Genomic DNA, 16,705 nt, shown 5'->3' on the forward strand with positions numbered 1-16,705 from the left:
AAAAGGCAAAGCTGGATTTCCACCAGGCTCCCAACGACCCCGATTTTGCACAGATCCTGGAGCAACACCTCCGTGTGCGTTCCCTTTTATTAGTACTTTGGTTCAAAGCAGAGCTGAGGGTCAGCAGCACCAACCGCACCGCTGAGCTGTGTTTGCTTTACCCAGCCCAGGCAGGCTGGGATGTTAAGGCCCGGCAGGGTTTTATAGGCTGCCTGGATTTCCCATTCTGTGGCTCCAGAACCTGAAGCTCACCAGAAGCAGCATTTTATGCACCAAATGAATGCTTCACTTTGCTGCTGGAGGGACAAAAAGAGCTGGTGTTTCAGCACACTGGGGGCAGCACCTCCTCTGCTGTCTGCACACCCTGCAGTCCTGGGGGAATGCTTGGACTTGATGATCTTAAAGGTCTTTTCCAACCTAAAGGATTCCATAAGTGAGAGCAGCTGACTGGAACAGCTCCCACCTGGACTGGGCAGACTGGAGGGGGAAGCTGGAGGAGGTGCTGAGCAGCCAAATTACCTACATTCCCAGGCTCTGCAGAGGGCTGAGGGGGATGGCAAGCAAGCATCAGCACTGACCTGTGAACAAAGTGCATTCTTGTGGATCTTCTTGTAAATAAGAGCTGGGCAGATAAAACAAATGAGGCTTCCCATCGTAGCACCCGTCAGGCCCAGGACGGTTTCCACTGGTGAAGAAGAGGAGAAGTCAGCAAAGGTCCCTTCCAGGGCTGCTGGAGCAGCCCCCAGACAGCCTGGTCCCCCCAACAGAAGAGCAAAGCAAAGAGAGCAGAGAACACAGCCAAGACAACTTGTCCCCAGCTCCTCACTCACCATTCGGGATCATGATGCCTCCTACCATGGTTCCAAACACAACAGCCAGTGTCAGGGCTTTGAACCGCAGCGGGGGCATGTAACCCCCTGCAGCGAAGGTGCCGTCTTTCTGCTGGAAAAGGTGGGAGAGGGAAACTGAGTTGAGCTCCTGCATCACAACCCCCAGCTCCTAAGCAGTTACCCCAGCAGGCTCCAGCAGCTTCCATGCTATGGTCTCCATAGAGGAGAGCGTGGTGGGGGGGGAGACACTAAGCCATGGCTGAGCAGTCTTAACATGCAACTGCATTTGACCCTTCCAAATGAGAGCCATGGGGGGCACGGAGCCAAAGCTGCTGCTCCCATCCTGCCCCAGATGTGACCCGTGCAGTTGTATCCCAGTCCCTGTGCCAGTGCCCAGCCTCGTCCAGCCACCCCAAGGCCAAGAGCATGAGAAAGTAGCTGAGGAGGCAGGAGGGAGAGTGGTTCCAGGGTTTTGCTATGGCAAAGTATCCCCCAGCACCACGGTACACCACATGTACTTGATGGATGGTAGAGAGGAGGATGGGTGCTGCTGGGGAGCTGCTGATGCCCTTTGCTTCCCATCCCATCCCCACACTCCCAGTGGGAAGGGCAGAGGACCCAGCACACACATGCCCTGGGGAACAGGGGGTACCCACTCTCCTGGCTGCACAGATGGGAGAGGAAAGCAGAAGTGACACGTTCAGAGCCCAGGGAGCAAGGAGCTGAGCCCAGGCAAGAACCAAAGCCTTCCCCAGCATTTCCAGTGCTCCCTGCTCTGCACCCGCTGGCTTTCATCGATCCAGCTTCCCCCATCCTCAGGCCCTCCCAACGTGAGAAAAGAGCCGGGGGCTTCTCACAGGCAGAAGTGGCAGGATTTAGAGCTATAAATTGCTCAAGTTTTATTTCCTGCCCTAAGAGGTTTCTATTTATGCAGATACACAAAGGCCTCAGAACATTCCCACAATCTCTTACTGTTATTTACTGAATACCATCGGCATGCTTAGGGCCGTACAATACACAGAGGAGAACACGCTACTGCCACAAGGGACTTACAGTCTAAATCAGACAGACCAACTATAGTCACAAAGGCTGTCTGAAGATCTGACCCTGGGAAAGGTGAACGTGTGGGAGAGGGCTGTATTCCATCGTCAGCTTCGGCACCAAACAGGCACGGGAGGAAGGGGACACGTGAACCCAGAGGGGAGGATGCTCAGGGGGCTCCTGACAAAGGTGCAAGGATGAGAGCAGTAATTACAGAGCAGAAAGGAGCAGGCGCACACAGAAGCAAGAAGAAATGAGGCTGGGCTGAGCTCTGAGGCCAGGAACAGAAGCTTAAGCTAAATGCAAAGCAAGATTGAGTTGGCCAGCGAAAGGATGCCAGCTGGAGCAGCAGGAAATAAGGAGGCTCCTCTGTTTCCAAAAGCACATTTCTCCCCCTTTCTGAGAGGGAGAGGCACCTCGGCTCTGAACTGTGTCACACTTCTGCACGAGAGCCAAAATCCCCACTGGAGAAGGGAAGCAGCAGCTATGGGACTTGGGGAGCAGCAGAGCAAGAGCAGGCACCAGGCTCACAACTCCAGCACTGCTGTCCATGAAATCCCTCTGCAGAGAGGACAAGGAGCTCAGAGTACCAGAGGTTCACCATTCTGCAGAGCAGGAGTCACAGAGTGCCACAGGGCTCCTGCTGCACGGTTACCACACACCAGGCACCTATGATCTTAGTGTGAGTTGAGGGTTTGTGCCTCTGCACAGTGAGAACCTACCCCAAGTCAGACACAGGCAGCTGTCAGAGCCTCCCAGAACCAAGGCACGTTTGTAGCCCAGGTCAGCAGCAGAAGGCAGGGTCAAAAAGCAAGTTTCAGAGGTGCACCCCAAGCTGCTCCAGGCCACACAGGGGGTTCTTACCTGCTGCTCAAAGAGGAGGGTGTTCAGCGCCTGTCTGCACGGCAGGATCATCATGGGAAACCCCACAGCTACCGACATCATGAATCCCACTCGGATCATCTCCGTCACGAGGTTGGAGGGGAAGTTCATTAGGACGTTCCCAGCAATGGCTTCAGTGTAGCTCACGTAGCCAAAGAAGCCCACCTGTGGGGCAGGAGGGGAGGTGAGTCGATGGGGTTTGACTCCAAAGCACATTCATACCTGCCCTACCAAGGCTGGAAGACAGTGACATCCCCTAAGTTAGGACCAGCCAGTCAAGGAGGGAGCATGGGGTCACCTCCTTGGGCAACCTGCTGCAGCACCCCCAAACACTTGATGAATGGTGGGGCCTTCCTAAAAGCAGAGGCAAGTTTCTCATCAAATACAGGGGGCTTTCATGGAGGGTGTTGCAGTGAGGGAGCACCAACGCTCTGCTCAGTGCCAGGACAATGAACCAACAAGGAAAGGGGTGCAATGACTCCCCCTAGCAGCCCAGCTCACCAGGCAAGGCTCTTCTCAGGAATTATTAACTCCATTTTATTAACTGGTGCTTTATGAGGCGTAACTTCCTTCACATCTTTCTAACTGCAATGGGATGAAAGAGAAGCTCTCCTGAACTCTGGGCAGCACCTCCAGCTCCAGGCTAGGCCCTGGAAGGCAGATAACGGATTGATGTCCATGGAGGAGCTGAGCTTCCACTCCACCTCCACCCAAGGAAATGTGCCATGCTGAAAATGTGGAGTCTCCAAATGCCTCCAGCGCTGTTTGGTTCCTCATCTCCCATCTAACTTTGCTCTCAGCAAAACAACTTGTCTTTCAGAATAAATACAGATAAGCAGAAACCAGCCCCAACTGAAGATAAATCATCATCCCCACTGCCTCTCCAGAGTGTGACTTGTGGCAGGGAAGAAGGGGAAGGTTCTTACCGCGATGTAAAAGGTGGTGACCACGTTTAGGGAAGAAGCAAAGATGGAGCTCATGATTTTAACAGAGGGCTCATCCAAGCTGTCGTAGGTAGGCAAGACCTGACTGTAGAAAAGGGTACATTACTTAAGGAAGCCTTTTGCAGAAAGAGAGAGAGAAAAACCCAGCTCCAGCACATCCTGCCTCAGCCCAGCAGCAACGAATCCCTGACACCTTCCCCCTATGGAGCATAAACACTCGCTGCTATGCCACAATTTATACTGCTAATGCCAAGAGATTTCAGAACACTCATAACTTTTAAGTGTTGCAAAAATACTCCTGCTCTCCCCACCCCACCACGTGGAGCTGAACGTGGGATGTAAACATTTTGCTTCAAACGTGTTGCACAATGAATGACCGTTTATTCCAGTGAAACACCAGTGGCTCCAGGCCAGGCAGAGCATTGGACATTATTGTTCTTGGATCTCTCCAGGCTGATAATTAAAGCAACGCAGTGTTTACAGAGTAAAAGCAGGAAGAAGGTTAGAGCATCACCGTGTCTGAAAGGGAAGTTAAACAAACAGAAGGAAATGCAGCGCTTGTCGTGTTTCAGCGCTGCTGCTGAGGCTGGGTTTATGGATGGGAGCGCCCATCACCCGGGATTTGGGGTGTCCACATGCTTGGAATGTGCTTTTTGACATCAGGTGCACGTTTTAGCAACTCATTAATCTCTTACTGCTTTAATTCAAGTGGCTTTGTGTTAGTGAAGTAACTCTGAGAAAGGAGGAGTGCCCAGTTTGATGGGAAGGGGTATCCCCAGCTCCAGTGGGCACCAACGCCATTAACAGGAAGTGTGGCAAGCTGAAGCCAAGCACAAAAATCCTTAAACCTTAATCCCTTCATGTCAGAGGGTTCTGTACAAAGCAAAAGGGCCCTGCAAAGCCTCCTGCAATCACCTGACCGACCACCACCACTGCTGCAGGCAGAGCAAGAGGACAAGCGTGCAACAGGCAGCGTGTCCTGACATGCCCAGGGTTTATCTTTAAGCACAATGACTGCAGGGAAGGATCAGGGACCCCTCCTCGTGTTATCTGCTACACTGCACCTCAAAGAGGGCACAGGCAGAGAGCAGGCAAGTCAGCACAAGTGTTAGAGGCAGCCAGAGCTAACTCAGAGCTGCTGTCCTGCACGTCCACTGTCAGCACCACCATGTACAGGCTCCCTGAGCCCAGCACTAACCCAGCCTGCAGGGAACTGATGCTTCAGAGCCATGAACAACACCTGACTTCCATTATTCAGTGGTTTTGCACCAGAATGGCCATCTCCAGAAATAAGTTTTCTCCTGGAAAGCTCTACTGGCTCCCCTTTAATTAAAGGCTTCAGTGGCTTGAGCAAGGTCACACAAGTGGACTGCAGCAGAGGTAACTGCGGAGCCCTCATGCTCCCAGCTCCACAGCAGATTTCCATGCTACATAGCTGTAAAGGAGTGACCTACTTTGCAACTTCAGCAACAACAGGATAGCTTTTAAAAGGTATTGTACTCCCAAGTAAAGCAGGGTCAAGTTTTTCAAGCTAGAAGCACAGTGCTAGAATCAAATGTGTGCTGCGTTTATGTGCTGAAGGAAAAGGATTCCTGCTTGATGACAGAACTATTCCTCTTTCAAAAAGGGGGTTCAGAGGTTAGCAAAATTAAACCTACTTAGCTGAGAATAACCTGCTTAGAAAGCTTGCCTGGGCTGGGGACACTGTATTGCCACGATGATTGGGAAAACCATATAGCTTTAGGTCCAGCTTGCCACATAGTGGAGCCTGTATGTAGGTAAGTGCACACTGGTCCAGACCTAACTCTTCCCCTGCATCTCCAGCTCCCAGCAAAACTGTGCTGGGCACTGTGTGGCTCCCATCAGGAAAAAACAGTGGAATTTACAAACTCTAAAACGTTAACAAGGTAAAGCCACAAATGAACACAATTCCCTTCGCCAGTCGTAATGGGGACATTAAACAGCAAGACTGGAGCGTGTTCGGGTAGGAACCAAGCTGCCAAGAGAGCCAATAAGTGGAAAATGATGATTTGGAACTCGCATGTGGGTGTAAACACAGCAGTCTGAGCAAATTTTATCTGTCACATTCATTTACTGTTGGCAATGCTACCTCTTTGCTAGAGCTACAGGGGGGAAAGCCCAGCTCTGCCAGCCTTCCAAACGAGGATGCTCTTTCCCTGTCCACATTTGGAGTTAACTTCTCCATTTCAAGTGTGGCACTGTTCTGGCCAGGCCCGTTTTGCTCTCTTGCCATTCTGGGGCAGAAGGTACTGCTGCTGGCCACGTGCAAGCAGCCTGCTCTGCCACCACGGCCCTCCACCCACCACTGGAAGCCCTCATTAAAAGCAGGTAAGTGGAAACACATGACCAAGTCTCCAGAGTCAACGTCTGTGTGATGTGAGGTCTCCCAAAGAGACTGAGGAAGCAGAGAGCAGGCAGGAGCGCACACTGCCCTGCAGGGACACGGCCCCACTGCCTGGCCTGCTGTTAAATCATCCCCTTTGAGGAACAAGGGAAATTCATCCCTGATGCAGCTGTACCAGAAGCAGCGTGTGTTACACCGAGGATCTGCCTGGCCCCAATGATCTCAACTACAGTAACTCCCAAGGGAAACATAACTCCCTCCTCCATGCAGGTAACACAAGGGTAACAACGGAAAGAGATGCTGTACTTCAGTGGGCTGTAAGAGATTTTGATTAAAACACAAGAGGAAACCAGATGGTATCAATCCTGGTGAGCCTCTGCCCTCCCCAAAACCTCACTGTGCAGGAGCAGGAGCAGGAGCAGGAGCAGGAGCAGGAGCAGCAGGTACTTACGACTGACAGGCAAAGGACATGCCAAAGATGGGGATGCAGCGGAAAATGCCCTCCCAGCGCGTGTAGCTCACTCGCTGCAGCCACTGCCCGCTGAAGAGGCCGTGCTTGAAGGACGACAGCACAATCTGCAGCCAGAGAAGGAAAAGGGGTTAGGAGCCAACCCCAAACCACGTCCCAGCAGCTCACACTGCCCACCACAGCCCCATCCCTGCAGTCAAACTCCCATCCCACCCACAGGCTGAATGAAGGCTCCCAGCAAGCCCCAAGGGCCCCCTGCCACCCATGGGCTGGTGGGTGCAGAAGGACCTATGACATTCCCTGCCTTGTTTGCTGCCATCAGACATTCCAGCACACACCAGTGTGGGACCATCTCCACTGACACATTTCACTGGGAGAGCTGTATTGCTCCCAGCCCTTTCTTTTGCACTTTAGAAAACAAGTTGTTAAATCCCAACGGGAAGCAACATCTGCCTTGGAGAATCCTGTGCACAGGAGGGAGACAAAGGCCCCTACAACAGAGCCCCACCTGCACGCTGCTGCTCCAGAGCTGTTTAACACCAGCAGCTCACCAAAGCCAAGGATAAACTGCAGGGAAACAGGGGGAGCGAGGCACCCAGGCGAGGCCAGGGCAGCTCCTCTGCCATTGACAGGGAAACTGGCCAGCACTGGGTTGCACAGGAAACAGAAGGTAAATATGTCTGAATGCCTGTTTATAATATCCCCTGAATGGGGGTTTTCTAATCCCCAGAGATTACACTTCCATGCAGCCAACTCTCACAAAGTGTTGTGGTTTTCTTAAAGGCACAGCTCTTGTGTGAGCACCCAGTTCCCATTGCAGCCTCCCCACAGGGCAGCTCAGGAGCCTGACCCAGCCCAACCTGCTAAGGAAAAGTGAAGTGGAAAGAGTTTCCACGCCTCCCTTTGCTTCCCTTTGTTCCAGCCATCCCAGTCCTGAAAGCTGGGAGAGACAGGGCTCGGGCTCCACGAGCAAAGCACATGAGCATGTGTGAGGTGAGACTTGAAGTCATTAAGAAGCAAATGAGAGTCTCCAGCTCTCAGTAAATGCTGCTGTGCAATGGGGCTTGGCCAAGCTAAACGGGGCTGACTTCAGGTAACATTCACCTTACCCCACTGAACCTAAACGGTCAAGAATCCTTCACCTCAGCAATAAAACCCTTTTCTAGATGTACCCAAGCACAAGCCGATGCCACGTACCAGGCTGCAGGCTTTATGAAGCACTCAATGCTCAAGAAAGAGAAGTGCTGGTGTCTAACATCAAATTTGCAGCCTGAAAGCCATTAACCATCAGCTGCAAAGAAGCATGCAAAGTACACATTTGAGTCCTTAACAAGAGCTGCCTTCCCCTTACACATCAGAAGCACTGAGGTTTTCAAGGCCAAACACTAACACATGATGAAAGTCCTTCTGGTTCCAGGCACTCTTCCCCACATCTTCCATCCTTTGATTCCAAGTTCAGAGCCTTAAATTATAAGACACCAACAAGCAGAACAAACCACAACTCAATTTGTGGCTTCTTATTATTGGTGCCACCGCAGCGTAACAGCTTACAGGCCCACTGGCCAGCTTCTGCAGGCTGCACCTCCCCACCTCCACCAGCTCACGGGCACCCCAAACACTTGGGATACCCAGCACCAGCAGCACTCATTAGCAGAAGGGACATTTGAAACTTGAGGCTGGCACCTACAGGCTGCTCCAGTGGGAATATGTGTGTTCAAACACCAGGAAAACAGCATTCCCCATGTCAATACTGACCACAAACATGAACACCGTGTAGAAGATGAGAGCCATGGCACTGAAGGACTGTATGGAGGCCATCATGTTCCTTTGGAGGCTCAATGGAAGCACAATGCAGAGGGAGACAGCAAAGAGCAGGATTATCCGGAAGCTGCCTGACACCTGGAAAAGGGAGCTGTGTGAAGAACTGGAGCACGGGGGATGCTCAGAACACCCCCCAAACCCCAACATGATCGATCCTTCCAGTGTGAGAAGCAATGCAAAGCCAGGGTGGATTCCAAACGTGAGGTTCTGCTTCTGTAGGTACTGGAAGACTCAATGCTGCCGTTGCCTTGCTAGGTCTGTGATTAGCACACACAGTCACTGGGTGCCACTGTTGCTCTGCACAGTGCGTGACAGGTCATTGAATCACACAATTGTTTAGCTTGGAAAAGACCTTAAAGAGTCCAGCCATTAACCCAGCACTGCCCAGCCCACCACTAACCCATGTCCCCAAGCACCACAGCTACACGGTTAAATCCCTCCAGGGATGGTGGCTCCAGCACTGCCCCACGCAGCCTGTTCCAGTGCTTGACAGCCCTTTAGTGAAGACATTCCTCCAAATCTCCAACCTAAACCTCCCCTGGCACAACTTGAGGCCATTTCCTCTCATCCTACCACTTGTGACTCGGGAGAAGAGGCCGACACCCACCTGCACTGCAACCTCCTGTCATGGAGTTGAAGAGAACATTAAGGTCTCCCCTAAGCCTCCTCTTCTCCAGGCTCAACAACCCCAGTTTGTTCATCTGCTCATCACAGGACTTGTGCTCCAGGCTCTGCACCAGCTCTGCTGCCCTTCTCAGCACCTCAATGTCTCTCTTGTTGTGAGGGGCCCAAAACTGAACCCAGGATTTGAGACGTGGCCTCACCAGGGATGAGCACAGGGGACAATCCCTGCCCTGGTCCTGCTGGCTGCACTATTGCTGGTACAAGCCAGGATGCAGATCCATCCTAAGTGGAAGTATTTGGGGTGGTGGTGGTGTTTAAATGCTAATCCAGCACAAGCTATTTAGGTATTCCATACAGTTACTAAAAACTAAATTGGGATAGAGGAGATTGAAGACTTCAAAATTCCAACCCAGAAAATTAATCAAAACCTCACACTGGTATTTATTATAGCCGAACACTCCAAAATGCTTGGAAATATTTAATACCTCATTTGGCTGCAGCCACAACGCATCTTTTTAACTTCCCAGTGCCTTAATCGGAGCTTAGCAGCATCAGGAGGAGCAGATAACAGCCAAAACCCCTTCCACATGTCCATTTGCTTCCCTGCAGGGCTCCAAGCAGTCGCACCCTGGCTCACAGCTCTGCAGGAGCAGCAGCAGAGCCTCCTGCCCAGGAGGAGCACCTCTTGCTGCCGTGTGTGCTGAGCCAACACCAGGCTTATTTGATCTTAGAGGAGCAGGCACAATGGAACAGCAAGGGACAGGACAAGAAATCCCTCCTGAGGCAGAGGGCTGCGAGGGGGTGAGAGCTTGGGCAGATGAATGGTCTGTCACTGCATGTTGGGGCAGGAATCAGGACAGGAAGCACCATCTCCCCCAGGAATCTGCTCCAGAATTAAGAGAGCCCAAGTTAAAAAGAATTCCTTTGCTGGAAGTGCCTCATTGGAGGTTTTACCCATCTGATTGTTCACCGTATGTCTGGGCTTCCAGAGCTTCCAGAGCTCCAGGCTCTCTGCACAAGGCTCTGCCATTAAAGCTCACCATGTACTGACCCCACAATACCTCATGGGCTGCTGAGGACACTACCAAGGCAGGACACCCTTTGCTGTGTCAAAGGCACACCCAGCTCCATGCAAGAAGACCTGGGACCACTGTCTGCACTGCGGAGGGGATCCAGTGGGGATTTACTCACCTGAAATCCAAGCAGGCGGGCAAAGAAGCTGGAGCCCAGATCACCAATGACCACGTAGAAAGCGATGCAGGTTCCCAGCATCAGCCCAATCATGCTGCAAGAGCAACACAACACACACGGGTCAGGAGCTGGAGCAGAACCCTGGCACGCAGCTCCTGCTCCAGTGGGCATGTCAGCTGCCACATTCCCACTGGATCTGTACTCTGTGCAGCCCTCATGAGGAGGAGGAGGCTTTGTTAGTGCTAAGGCAACAGAGAGCAGAGACACTGCCTGGGACGGCTGTAACTGAGCCTGTGATGATGGAACATCCCTAAGAATTAATCAGACACAGCTAAAAGGGATCATTTAAAGCAATTTAAATCCTGTGCAGTCACTCCCGTTCAGAGGTGCAGCAGCCTCAGCATCCCTTGCTCTGGGGTACACCCCCCCTCCAACACAAGCCACAGGTTTTGCTGAAGCCACCTTGAGAACACATTTGGCAAGCAGCAGTGAAGGAGGGTTTCTGTCTACAGGGGTGCAGTTTGCTCCCACAGCTTTATGAGCGGCCTGTGCATCACTGCTGGGGCTGAAGGGGGGACCACGCTTTGATCCTCAGCCTTGGGAAGAGCCACCCCAGAATAAAACCCAGAGAAGCTCCATCCTCCCCAACCATCCTGCTGAGAGACGTAGCTCTGGCAACAGCCCATGCACGGGGGTATCTGCTGCTGGGAGCCACAGCAAAACCAACCTTGGAGACAGCAAAAATGCCTTTAGTTCTTGGAAAAGAAAGCATTTGAAAGAATGAGCGAGAGGTTCTCAGCCCCACGCCCCGCAGCAGTGGCTACCAGGAAAGCCTAAATCCCAGCTCAGCCTCAAACTCCTTCCCACAGAATGGACCACACTTTAATGAAAAGATTGTCTTAGGAGCTGCCTCTCCTCCCATTCATGATTGCATGGGCCACTTTCCCTCCCAGCCCCAATTATAACATCCCCGTGGCAATTACAGCAATTGCCTGCACGGGCAAGTCACATCTGAGAAGACTTCTGTGTATTTTTAGTGTTGGGCAGCAGTTTGCAGCTGGGAAGAGGGAAGGAGCCAGCACCATTCACTGGGCAGGGCTCAAGACACCTCTAGCAAGGAATTCGGGGGATGTCCCAAGGAGCCTGTCCTGAAACAGGGACAGGATTCCCCCCCAGGGCATCCATTCCCCAGTGGAAAGCCCTCTTGCCTCCACTCAGGAGCAGGGTGGGATATGCTGAAGGCAATACCTGTGGGCTGTGCTTAGGGAATGTCACTTTGCTCTTGTGCAAGTTCTGGTGGAAGGAAGGCTTCTGGGACCAGAGGAGGCAGGAGGGTACGAAAGGAGAGCACAGCAAAGGCACAGGAAGCTACAGAGCAGCCTCATTCATTAAAGAAAACCAAACCACTCACGCTTTAAGTAAGCAGCAGATTACCTTGTTTCCACCAACATTTTTCCTGCTTTTCCATAGGCATGAAATGCTGGCGTAAGAGGGAACAAAAACAGAGTTGCAGTTAGTCAAAGGTCCAGTTTGATATCAAACAATGAGAGCATCAGGGCAGCACAATGGGAAGGGCGCTGCTGTGGGGCTGTGGGGCTGTTTCTCTTGCCTGCCCTCCCACTTGCTGTTTCAGACCGAGAACTGAAAACCACATAAGACAGGAACAAAGCTGAGGAAAAGATAGAAAGCAGGTTCTTTTGGGATGTGAAAAAAGAGGTGGTGTGAAGTCGCAGTCACACATGGCAACCATTAAAGGCAGCGAAATGTGCCTGGGTAAAGAGGCTGTGTGGTGAAACGTTTCTGCAGTGCAAAATCTCAATCAAACTCCCATCTTTATTTTTATCTTCCCACTAAAACTGGACCTCCTGACGCTGCTGGATGGGAGCTCTGAGCTGGTGCCCAGAACGTTCAATCCCATACCCAGAATACCCAGTGCTCGCAGCCCACACCAAAGCGCTGCTGCCAAGGGACCTTCTTTTCCCCCCCTCCCCTCCCCTCCCATACTTGGGTTGTAGCAGAAAATGATCACTCGCCTTTAAATCATTGTGTTTCTTCTGAAAAGGAAAATGCCAAGAAAACTCCGCTGGTATTTTTAGATCTAAACTGGGTAGAATGGGAATTGAAACCTCCAGCACACACAGACCGCAGTGCCCCATCCTGTCAGCCTCCCACTGCAGAGGTCCAGCATGAAAACCACCACCCTGGATTCCCCTTTGTGCTCCCTCAAGGTACAGCACACATTCCTGCAGCCACCAGAAAACCAACTTCATTCCCTTCTGGAAGCATCTTCTGCTATTTTAGATATTAACTTACAAACTCTTGATTTCTTTGGACTCTGCTCGAGCTAGACATTAAGGAAACGAGATGTTCTCCCGCAGAATGAGCAAGCAGCATGGCAGGAGACCCACAGCAGGGAAATAACCCAGCGCTGTGATGTGGGGCAGCACTGAAAATAGCTGATGGCTGGGTGACAGGCTGGGGGAGCAGGCACACTGCCTGGCTTCACCTCAACTGCCAAAGGCCCTCAAGGGGTTTGGTCACACAGCCAAAGGGGCAGGGATGAGAGAGAGGGACCAGCAAGAGGAGAACATCCCTCCAGGAGAGTGTGCCTCCAGTTACAGCTAAAGCCAGTGATCACCCAGGCTGGGGAGAATCAGGCTCCTTGGCTGCTCTGAAGGGATGTTCTAAGGAGAACAAGCCTCCGAACATTGTACCACATGTGCCCACCTGGGGATGCTGGAAAAACCAGAGCTTTTACCTTGTCAAGAAGGAAGTGATGAGTGCAAATGAATGGAGCATCTTTGCAAAGGGATCTCCAGAGGCCCAGCAAGCTGGGCAGAGCTGAATGCTCAGGAGAGAAGCCCTTTTAAATCAAGTGTGGTTGCTAGAATGGGGAACCTGTGGTCCAGCCCTTCTCCCTGTAGGGAGCAGAGCAGAGCTGCCTCCGGGGTGCTGTCGGGGTCAGCACCCAGCACAGAGATTCTGCAGAAACCCAGGCTGCTTTCAGCACCTTCAGGGGAGGCACCAACCCCTCTCCTGGCTAAAACCTGCCTGGGAAGCACATCCCACTTCCCTCCTTGTCCGCAGAGCCCTTCCCATCCACACAAGGCCCTGGGGCACCCAAGCAGCGCAGCCAGGGCCAGGCACCAGCGTGCTGCAGGCCTGGGTCCCGCAGAGCTCCAGGATCCCTCCGGAAGGGGCTGCCTCCCTCAAGTGCATTTGCAGAACTTGGTGCCATCTTTGAGCGCTGCCAAAGCCTCCCACAGGCTCGGCTGCAGGCGCTGCCAGGAGCTCTCGCAGATGTACCCGGGAACAAGCCCCCGGTGACAAAGGCTGCCTGTGTGGAGCTGCTCAACCTTGATGCATTAGGATGCATTATAGGAGCGCTGCCTTTCCTCCCAAGGCCGGCCCTCCCGGTGGCACCTCTCCCAGGGCAGAGGCATCTCTTTCAGTGCCAGCCTTTGCGTGCCAGGAGGTGCCAGGAAGTTTAGAGGCATTACTGGCTCTCTGTGTATTCGAGCCCCTTGGCTTCCGAAGTGCAGAGGATCCCTTCTTCCCGGGAGACGCTCCAAGGTGGAGGGGACTCTCTGTACTTGGGAGAAGCAGCACACAAAGACCTCTTGTGAGGGGGCAGCTGGGCCAGAGTGGTGAGGCCAAGCCAGACGCTACCTGGGGGGCTCCCCCTTCCTCCCAGCATCACAGCACAGCCTCCAAGACCACAGAGCTTCTTGATCTTTTCAGTCTCGAGCAGATACAACTGGGCAGAAGCCAAGCACGCAGCCCGGGAGCATCACATCGGGCTGTCTGAGCATGGAGGAAACCCATCTGTCAGCAACACAGCAAGCCATGTGCCTCTGCAGCGCTCTCACCACGGGCAGTGCCAGCCAGCTCCCTCCTCCCCACAGAAATAAGGGAAACCGAGTAAAAGAAGGCTTTTCCCTCTCATTTCACAACAGAGAGCACTGGGACCCCATCACCTCCTCCTGTTCCCCAAGTCGGGCAGGAACACAAAAGAGCTCACAAGCAGCGCTGCCACCGAGCTCTGCCCCAAACCCCCCCCCAGGAATCCTGCACATGTTTTGCTTTCCTTGGCTGCTTGGAAGCTCGAGCACTGCTTCCTCCATGGGCCCCAGCTCCATGCCAGGCTCCGGGCTGGCAGCACCCGCTGTCCTCAGCAGCACACTGGGTGGGGAAGCTCGTGGCTTTCATGCCCAGGCCAGTAATTTACTCCAGACACCAGCTCCCAGAGCTTGGGTTTGGATCAGTCAGCGCCGCCTCTCCTCCCCTGCCCTGCAGAGTCAAAACAATTCTGTGCCCATTAACTTCACTGCAAGAGCAGAACAGAGCCCTCGCGCTCCCCTGGGGACATGGGGAGAGGCTGACAGAGGAAAACAAGGCAAATTGAAGGCTACGATCAGGAAAGCATGTGCTACTGCAGCAGTGTCAGTGGGAGGGTTGTGAGTTAGGAGGTCCAAGTAAAAGTGCAGTTAAACCCCGAGGCAGCAGGGCTGGCACGCTCACCGAGGCCGGGGTAGGTCCTGCGCTTGCTGAGGTTGGCCGATTTCACCAGGAACATGCAGGACTGATGAGTCATCCAGGAGCAGAAAACCAGGAGCAGAGCTCCCAGGATGATGCCGCACTGCAATGGGAGAAGAAGGGGGGGAATGATCCCAACAGGAGATGGAAAATCAGCCCAAGAGCCACCCTCCTCCCCTGCAGCCTCCCGCACGGATCCCAGCCCCGCTGCTGCCTGGGAGCAGGCAGGAGGAGCAGGACGGGTGCCAGCTCCTGTTTGCTCTCTGCACAGCCCAAGGACAACACGGAGCAGCCACCTGCCCCCCCCAGCTTCCAGCTGCACCGACTCCAGCACCGAGGGCTGAACCAGGAGCGTTTATGGAGCAGAACCTCCACATTCCCTCCTTCTCTCTCTGCAGGCTCGGAGCACATGGCCCAGTCCTGACCCTGAGGTGCACACACTGTTGTAAGCTGATTAAATGCAAACTGTTTGGGATGTTAAAGAATCACGGAGCTCACCCTCAGCCCTGTCCCACCCCACTGGCTCATGCGTTCACAGCGAGGGGGTCCTAAACACCAGACACACTTCAAGCAGGTGGTTTAAATCAGATCTTAAAGCTGCTGCCTCTTTTGCTGTATTCAAACTGGTGTTTCCATCGGGATGGCAGCAGCTCCAGGAGCAGAGCTCAGTGTAAGTGCAACTGGTTTGAAAATGCCTCTGAGCCAAAACCTATTTATCAGATGCATAAATTCCTCTTTTTACCCTTTTACTCACAAAAAAAAAATAGGGAGAAATCACGGAATCCCAGCCTGGTTTGGGATGAAGGGACCTTAAAGCTCCTCCAGCTCCAATGGCAGGGACCCCTTCCACTGGAGCAGCTTGCTCCAAGCCCCTGTGTCCAACCTGGCCTTGAACACTGCCAGGGATGGGGCAGCCACAGCTTCTCTGGGCACCCTGTGCCAGCGCCTCAGCACCCTCACAACCTGGAGCCCTCGGGACACACAAAACCACGCAGCTCGGTACCAGCGGCCTCTGCTCCGTCCCGCACCCACCCCCCGCACGGGAGGGCTCTCGGCCCGGCCCGGTGGGCGCTCACCTGTCGGAAGCAGAAGGGCACGGTGAGCACGCTCACCCCCACGATGCTGTTCACCACGTTCATGATGAGGCCCCAGTTGGAGCCCGCTGCTGCCGCCGCTGCCGCCGCCATGGCCCGACCCCGGGCCCGGCTCCTGGGCCCCTCCGCGCCTCACCCGCCCGCAGCCGCCATAGCGGGACCGGACCCGCCCCGCCGCCGGCACCGGCCACAGCGGCACTTCCGGGTTCCGCTGCTCCGCTGGCGCTTCCGGCGGCGGACAGAGAGACGCGCGGGGCAGAGCGGCGCCGGGTGGGACGCTCCCACCGGCTGGGAGGACCGAGGTCCTCCGAGTACGTACAGGCATGCAGAGGTGCATGTAACTGCATGGAAAGGAGCACACATGCATGCACATGCCGGTAAAGGCATATAGGTGCATGCACATGCCTGTAAGAACATGCATGTAAAGGCGTGCACAAGCCTGTGAAGGCATGGAGATGCATGTGATGGCATGCAAATGCGTGTAACTGCATGCAGAGATGTGCGTGTGCATGCACATGTATGTAAAGGCAGGCAGATGCATGTAAATGTATGCACATGACTATAAAGGCACGTAGATGCATGCACATGCATCCAAAGGCATTCAGGTGCATTTAAGTGCAATCACATAAAGGCACACCCGTGCATGTAAAGGCATACACAAGTGCACACACCTGCATGTGCATGCATACACACACATGTACACATGCAAATGAACACACACGCACACACACATGTACACGGATCAGCAGGTCCGAGCACCCCAAGGATCCTCTCCCAGGGCCTTCACGGGGTGCAGATAACCAGTGTGTGGGTGCTGCACCCTGAGCCCTGCACCATGGCTGGGTGCCACGTGTGCCAAACCCCTCCGAGCACCCACACAGCCACCGAGGTCACTCACCCAGCACCAG

At 53.6% G+C, this 16,705-nt stretch overlaps 2 protein-coding genes across 3 annotated transcripts in view; one reads left to right on the forward strand and one right to left on the reverse strand.

The window, feature by feature from the left end:
* The window catches only part of BAIAP2 (BAR/IMD domain containing adaptor protein 2), a 140,122-nt gene that overhangs the window by 103,842 nt on the left and 19,575 nt on the right, over positions 1–16,705 (forward strand). The gene's annotated exons all lie outside the window — the stretch shown is intronic.
* The window catches only part of SLC38A10 (solute carrier family 38 member 10), a 129,075-nt gene that overhangs the window by 15,841 nt on the left and 96,529 nt on the right, over positions 1–16,705 (reverse strand). Inside the window, exons 3-12 of the mRNA XM_061377262.1 lie at positions 15,780–15,868; positions 14,689–14,806; positions 11,602–11,647; positions 10,168–10,261; positions 8,287–8,430; positions 6,514–6,638; positions 3,680–3,782; positions 2,736–2,918; positions 831–942; positions 579–685 (exon numbers count right to left, since the gene is read on the reverse strand). Of these exons, the coding sequence (XP_061233246.1) occupies positions 579–685; positions 831–942; positions 2,736–2,918; positions 3,680–3,782; positions 6,514–6,638; positions 8,287–8,430; positions 10,168–10,261; positions 11,602–11,647; positions 14,689–14,806; positions 15,780–15,868 (1,121 nt within the window). The remainder of the gene's footprint in view (positions 1–578; positions 686–830; positions 943–2,735; positions 2,919–3,679; positions 3,783–6,513; positions 6,639–8,286; positions 8,431–10,167; positions 10,262–11,601; positions 11,648–14,688; positions 14,807–15,779; positions 15,869–16,705) is intronic.

The sequence above is a fragment of the Neopsephotus bourkii genome, unplaced genomic scaffold (assembly GCF_033783945.1).
Source record: "Neopsephotus bourkii isolate Nb327-2 ecotype Australia unplaced genomic scaffold, CSIRO-AGI_Nbou_v1 NB_1749, whole genome shotgun sequence".
Lineage (NCBI taxonomy): Eukaryota > Metazoa > Chordata > Aves > Psittaciformes > Psittacidae > Neopsephotus > Neopsephotus bourkii.